Source organism: Pieris rapae, chromosome 6, assembly GCF_905147795.1.
Source record: "Pieris rapae chromosome 6, ilPieRapa1.1, whole genome shotgun sequence".
NCBI lineage: Eukaryota > Metazoa > Arthropoda > Insecta > Lepidoptera > Pieridae > Pieris > Pieris rapae.
The window spans coordinates 1,791,975-1,799,281 of record NC_059514.1 but is presented as its reverse complement, the minus strand read 5'-3'; the positions used below and the strand labels follow the sequence as shown (position 1 = coordinate 1,799,281).

Genomic DNA, 7,307 nt, shown 5'->3' with positions numbered 1-7,307 from the left:
TTTAATGGATGTTATTATACATATAAACCTTCCTCTTGAATCACTCTATCTATTAAAAAAAACCGCATCAAAATCTGTTGCGTAGTTTCAAAGATTTAAGCATACAAAGGGACATAGGGACAGAGAAAGCGACTTTGTTTTATAATATGTAGTGATGATTTGAGCAAATAGCATTGCCGAAGACCGTGAACAGTAAACAATTAGAAATTTAGAAGTTATACAGGTTGTCATGTGTAAATTGGCGTGTGGCAGAAAAACGTACTACAATAATTTTGCTCGAACAGCGGCTTTGACAGGTAAAGTATTGCCAAGTGATATTTATATCCCCAAATTTAGGGAAAAATAAAAATAGCTTTTGAAAGTAAATGTGATTGATGGATAACTTAAAATATTTTTTGTTTTATTTAAAGTGTTTCTGAAAGAACCGTGAACCGTATAGCGTCAGAGGGAAAAATCATGGAAAGTAATTTTACAGCGAGAACTGAAGTCCCTAATCAAGCACCTCAAGGACCTTCCACATCCACAGCTTGTGATGACAATTCCACACCAGAGAACACTACTTTCGAGGCTAAGACAGTAAAACTAGTCACTCCAGGTAAAAGTAGAAAAAGAAAATTAACAGTTTCTGATTTGGATGACTTTGACATGGTCATAAGGCTGTAAGACTTCCGCCTTATCATTGTGACTTTAATGGAATCGAATTAATTTGGAGTTCGTTCAAAAGAATATTTTCAGACACAAATGTTACTGGCCTCTCTGAAAACATGGAACAGAGAATCCATAATGCATTTTCCAAAATAAGTGCTGAAGAATGGCAAAAATACTGTAATCACTTTATAAATGTTGAAAATAATTATCGTATAACAGACAACCGCCTTGAAACAGTAATGGAACCATTTTTAATTGATTTGAATAGCAGCGACTCAGATTCTTCTGACACAGATGACTCTGAAGAAGGAATTCTTGGAAGGAATAATGCCTCTAACAGACCACAATTACTATAAAAAATAATTTTTGTTATTATAATTTTTTATTTACCTTAAGTAATATCTAAGAATATCCATCAATTCAAAATAAACAAAAAAAGTGGCAACACAGAGGGTTGTAGGAGGCGCCGCCACAGGAACGCCAACTTATACTTGACAGTCTATAACGTTAAAACGAAACAGTAACCTGACAGTTCAAGACAATCTAATCAACGCTTACATCCATGTCATATTGTAATAGTTTGTCAGTGTCAGTGACAAATTCACGATCACCTAACACCTTGGTAAATTGTTCATACAAAGCTGTCAGCAAATTGCAAAACAACTTGAGAGTTGAGTTAAAGTTTTAAGACTCTAACATACGCCGATGACTTTGAGGATTTGACCTCTACTACAAACAATAATTTACTAACGCCATCTAGTCTAACAAAATAGTGAATAGTCTAACAAAACGACGTGAATACGAAACCAATTATTAGCTAAATATAAAAATTTATAAATAAATATTGGTCTAGAAAAAATGGTGGCTGCCAATTATTTAACTAGTACATACATGATTTTTTTACATGTTTAATTCGTTCTAAGGTTAAAACTTTTTAATGTCAGTATTGCTAAAATACCGAAACCGAGTCATCATCATCAGCTGACGATGGACTCTGATGGTTGGTACTGGATCTCGAGGATGGTAAGCAGTAGACATACCGTCATTGAGCTCGTTGTAATCAGCTCAGCGAAACGATACTAGAAATGTGACTATATGAACCTGATGATGGACTCCGAAGGTGAGTAGTGGATCTCGAGGATGGTAAGCAGCAGACATACCGTCATTGAGCTCGTTGTAATCAGCTCAGCGAGACGATACAAGAAATGTGACTATATGAACCTGATGATGGACTCCGAAGGTGGGTACTGGGTCTCGAGGATGGTAAGCAGTAGACATACCGTCATTGAGCTCCTTGTAATCAGCTCAGCGAGACGATACTAGAAATGTGACTATATGAACCTGATAATGGTCTCCGAAGGTGGGTGCTGGATCTCGAGGATGGTTAGCAGTAGACATACCGTCATTGAGCTCGTTGTAATCAGCTCAGCGAGACGATACGAGAAATGTGACTATATGAACCTGATAATGGACTCCGAAGGTGGGTACTGGATCTCGAGGATGGTTAGCAGTAGACATACCGTCATTGAGCTCGTTGTAATCAGCTCAGCGAGACGATACTAGAAATGTGACTATATGAAGCTGATGATAGACTCCAAAGGTGGGTACTGGGTCTCGAGGATGGTAAGCAGCAGACATACCGTCATTGAGCTCGTTGTAATCAGCTGAGCGAGACGATACTAGAAATGTGTTATATGAACCTGATAATGGACTCCGAAGGTGGGTACTGGATCTCGAGGATGGTAAGCAGTAGACATACCATCATTGAGCTCGTTGTAATCAGCTCAGCGAGACGATACTAGAAATGTGACTATATGAACTTATTAATATTTAATATTAAATAAATATTAGGTAATATTTACTATAATACCACTATATTTCTTTGAGTTTATTGAAAAAATAATCAATTTCAACGATTCGTCTTCCAGTTGAAATTTTAAATATTTTTCTTGGTTCTGAAACCTACGAGTGCAGCATGTTATATCTAAGCCCGAAAATGAAATCAGAGTTAATCAGACCTTCGGAGTCCACCATCAGGTTCATATAACACATTTCTAGTATCGTCTCGCTGAGCTGATTACAACGAGCTCAATGACGGTATGTCTACTGTTTACCATCCTCGAGACTCAGTATCCACCTTCGGAGTCCATCATCAGGTTCATATAGTCACATTTCTAGTATCGTTTCGCTAAGCTGATTACAACGAGCTCAATGACGGTATGTCTACTGCTTACCATCCTCGAGATCCGGTCCCCACCTTCGGAGACCATTATCAGGTTCATATAGTCAAATTTCTTGTATCGTCTCGCTGAGCTGATTACAACGAGCTCAATGACGGTTTGTCTACTGTTTACCATCCTCGAGATCCGGTCCCCACCTTCGGAGACCATTATCAGGTTCATATAGTTAAATTTCTTGTATCGTCTCGCTGAGCTGATTACAACGAGCTCAATGACGGTATGTCTACTGTTTACCATCCTCGAGACTCAGTATCCACCTTCGGAGTCCATCATCAGGTTCATATAACACATTTCTAGTATCGTCTCGCTGAGCTGATTACAACGAGCTCAATGACGGTATGTCTACTGTTTACCATCCTCGAGACTCAGTATCCACCTTCGGAGTCCATCATCAGGTTCATATAGTCACATTTCTAGTATCGTTTCGCTAAGCTGATTACAACGAGCTCAATGACGGTATGTCTACTGCTTACCATCCTCGAGATCCAGTACCCACCTTCGGAGTTCATCATCAGGTTCATATAGTCACATTTCTAGTATCGTCTCGCTGAGCTGATTACAACGAGCTCAATGACGGCATGTCTACTGCTTACCATCCTCGAGATCCGGTCCCCACCTTCGGAGACCATTATCAGGTTCATATAGTCAAATTTCTTGTATCGTCTCGCTGAGCTGATTACAACGAGCTCAATGACGGTTTGTCTACTGTTTACCATCCTCGAGATCCGGTCCCCACCTTCGGAGACCATTATCAGGTTCATATAGTTAAATTTCTTGTATCGTCTCGCTGAGCTGATTACAACGAGCTCAATGACGGTATGTCTACTGTTTACCATCCTCGAGACTCAGTATCCACCTTCGGAGTCCATCATCAGGTTCATATAGTCACATTTCTAGTATCGTTTCGCTAAGCTGATTACAACGAGCTCAATGACGGTATGTCTACTGCTTACCATACTCGAGATCCAGTACCCACCTTCGGAGTTCATCATCAGGTTCATATAGTCACATTTCTAGTATCGTCTTGCTGAGCTGATTACAACGAGCTCAATGACGGCATGTCTACTGCTTACCATCCTCGAGATCCGGTCCCCACCTTCGGAGACCATTATCAGGTTCATATAGTCAAATTTCTTGTATCGTCTCGCTGAGCTGATTACAACGAGCTCAATGACGGTATGTCTACTGTTTACCATCCTCGAGATCCGGTCCCCACCTTCGGAGACCATTATCAGGTTCATATAGTAAAATTTCTTGTATCGTCTCGCTGAGCTGATTACAACGAGCTCAATGACGGTATGTCTACTGTTTACAATCCTCGAGACTCAGTATCCACCTTCGGAGTCCATCATCAGGTTCATATAGTCACATTTCTAGTATCGTTTCGCTAAGCTGATTACAACGAGCTCAATGATGGTATGTCTAATGCTTACCATCTTCGAGACTCTGTACCCACCTTCGGAGTCCATCATCAGGTTCATATAGTCACATTTCTAGTATCGTCTCGCTGAGCTGATTACAACGAGCTCAATGACGGTATGTTTACTGCTTGCCATCCTCGAGACCCAGTACCCACCTTCGGAGTCCATCATCAGGTTCATTTAGTCACATTTCTAGTATCGTCTCGCTGAGCTGATTACAACGAGCTCAATGACGGTATGTCTACTGCTTACCATCCTCGAGATCCAGTACCCACTTTCAGACTCCATCAGGTATCAGGTTCAGCAACTTATTTTACTTGGTTGTACAAGTTGCACTTGAAACTTGACAACTCTAAATTTGAGTTTTGTTTGGGTAGGTACTTATATACATATACTTATAACATACAATAATTTCCGAAGTTCATGTCCTCGCCTCACTTGATATTTCTTTTTATATTTTGGCATTTCTAAAAAAATCCGCGGGTAAAAACTAAAATACGCAAATATTTAATTATTATTGGCTTCGACACACAAGCGTAGTCCTCCCGTCGCAAAGCGTTGAGGTGGACTGAAGACAAGCCGCATGCAGGGCTCGCGGGTGTGAAATTGCGGAGGGAAGCCCATTGCGCTTGAGTTTATTTACCTTTTATTACTTTCCATGCCCAGGAAACGAATTAATACAAATTTTTTTTTATCAAAATATTAATATATGCTATATCTAATAATACGTGTAAGATTAAAATAAATCGCATAAACCGTTTTGGAGCAAATTTGTAATTTATGTCTAATCTACGGTTCGATGGTAATTTTTTTTTTGGGAAATTGGTATTGCTTTTATCTTTTTTGGTTTTATCAATCGATACAGTAGGCTTCAACCCACAATATATATTTTTTTCAAATGCATATGAGCGACAGTTCTTCCAACAATTTAATTTAAACTAGGGCTAGTTGACCGATTTGAGCACTGTTCAAGCCTTAAACTATTATTTGTAAACCATATTGTAAGTTAAGTTATTTTATGTTTCGTCATGGACCAAAACGAAGAAAAAGATGATGTTGAAGTTAAATTTAAACCAAAAAAGAGAAATAATTTACGACAAAGAGTAAAACTGGAAGACGAAGAAGAGGAAGATGAGGTTCAAATCTTAGCGAAATTACAAGAGGCTAAAGAACTACAAAAACTCCGGCAGAGACCCAATGGTGTTAGTATAATTGCTTTGGCGACTGGACAAAAAACTACTTTAGAGGATGAAGTGACATGTAAAGATCCATATAAAGTGAAATCTGGTGGATTGATAAATATGCAAGCATTAAAAGGTGGTAAAATTAAGCAAGTAGATGATGCATATGATACGGGTATAGGGACACAATTCTCTGCCGAAACAAATAAACGTGATGAAGATGAGGAAATGATGAAGTACATTGAAGAGCAACTATCGAAACGAAAAGGTATGGTGGTATTAACGAGTTTTGTTTTCTTGTCTGTTTATGAATTTGCACAGCAGGCTTTGAAATGCTTTTGGTTTTTTTCAATTAAATTCTATTCTATGTTTATAATTATAAACATAATTATGTTCAGTACTATTTTCAAAATCTTTTATGTAAATAAAAGTACATGTTTTACAACATGTTATTATTTACAGAGGGGCATGATCAGAAAAACATGGAAAGAGATGAAAATGATACACTCAAATACTTGTCGCCTGAAGAAGCAGCATTGCTTTCTCTTCCTGAACACTTAAGAGTATCCTCCACACATAGATCAGAAGAGATGCTGTCAAATCAAATGCTAAGTGGTATTCCAGAAGTGGACCTTGGTATTGAAGCAAAAATTAAAAATATTGAAGCCACTGAAGAGGCAAAAATGAAACTTCTATGGGAACGGCAAAACAAAAAAGATGGCCCATCCCAATTTGTGCCAACAAATATGGCAGTAAATTTTGTCCAGCATAATAGATTTAACTTAGAAAATGCTAACAACAAGAAAAAAAAGGTTGAAAAAGAAAAACCAAAGGAGGTTAGAGTTGTAACTTCAATAGATGAAAGTGTGGATAAAATAGTGAAAAAAGCAAAAGGGGAACGAGCAACTGATGATTATCACTATGAAAAGTTTAGGAAACAGTTTAGAAAGTATTGAATATTGTTTAATATAAATCTGCCAGATCAGTGATAAGACTAAAGTTGTTTACTCTGAACATATAAACAGTTATTTTTAAGTCGTCTTGTAACAAATATGTTGTGGATATAATAAATGGAATATTTATTTATTTCATAGATTCACACATATAATTTACTAAGTTGTAAGTAAAGATGTCTTTTATTTCTATACTTAATTGAAATTACAAATCTTATTATAGGATTCAATTTTAAAATATTATTTTCATATTCTAACATTATTTATTAAATTTTGGTCCTAATTTCTTTGATTTATTGAGTTTGTGTCTCTAGAAATTAATTAAGTAAAGCGAATAATTAACAGATATTCTATATAAAATGTGGTTTAAACATAATCACATTTCTTTTTATGTATAAAGCAAATAAGTGCCAATATTCCATACAATCATATAGAGGTAAAATTAAAGAATTAACACCCTTTCCAATTTATTCATACTAGACATCGGTGAAAAACGCCGCGCATTGGTGTGCTAGTTCGGTAGGGAAAAAAGGGTAAAAATACCTACAATCGGGGCGTAAATATTATAGCTAAGTTCACTTGTGTCCTATGAATATTTCAATAAATATCAACTATATCGAATGTGTGCCATGTAGCGTATGATAAATGTATCGTACATAAAGTAGGTTTACGTTTATTATAGAACAAGGGGCAAACGGGCAGGAAGCTCACCTGATGTTAAGTGTTACCGCCGCCCATGGACACTCTCGATGTTCGTTTATGTTTGATTAAATTGGGTTAACTCACGTTATTAAACTTAATGTAAAAACCATACGTCATTAGACTGAAAAATCGGAAAGAGAGCGGAGAAGCTATGAACTAGAG

General features: G+C 37.3%; 1 protein-coding gene across 1 annotated transcript; it reads left to right on the top strand.

Moving 5' to 3' along the window:
* The first annotated feature begins 1,232 nt into the window (after positions 1-1,232).
* On the top strand, positions 1,233-6,583 carry LOC110997228 (telomere length and silencing protein 1 homolog). Its single transcript, XM_022265284.2, has 3 exons — positions 1,233-1,332; positions 5,285-5,758; positions 5,953-6,583. Exons 2-3 carry the CDS (start codon positions 5,338-5,340, stop codon positions 6,444-6,446), a joined length of 915 nt encoding a protein of 304 aa, XP_022120976.2. The 5' UTR covers positions 1,233-1,332; positions 5,285-5,337; the 3' UTR covers positions 6,447-6,583.
* Positions 6,584-7,307: the final 724 nt, after the last annotated feature.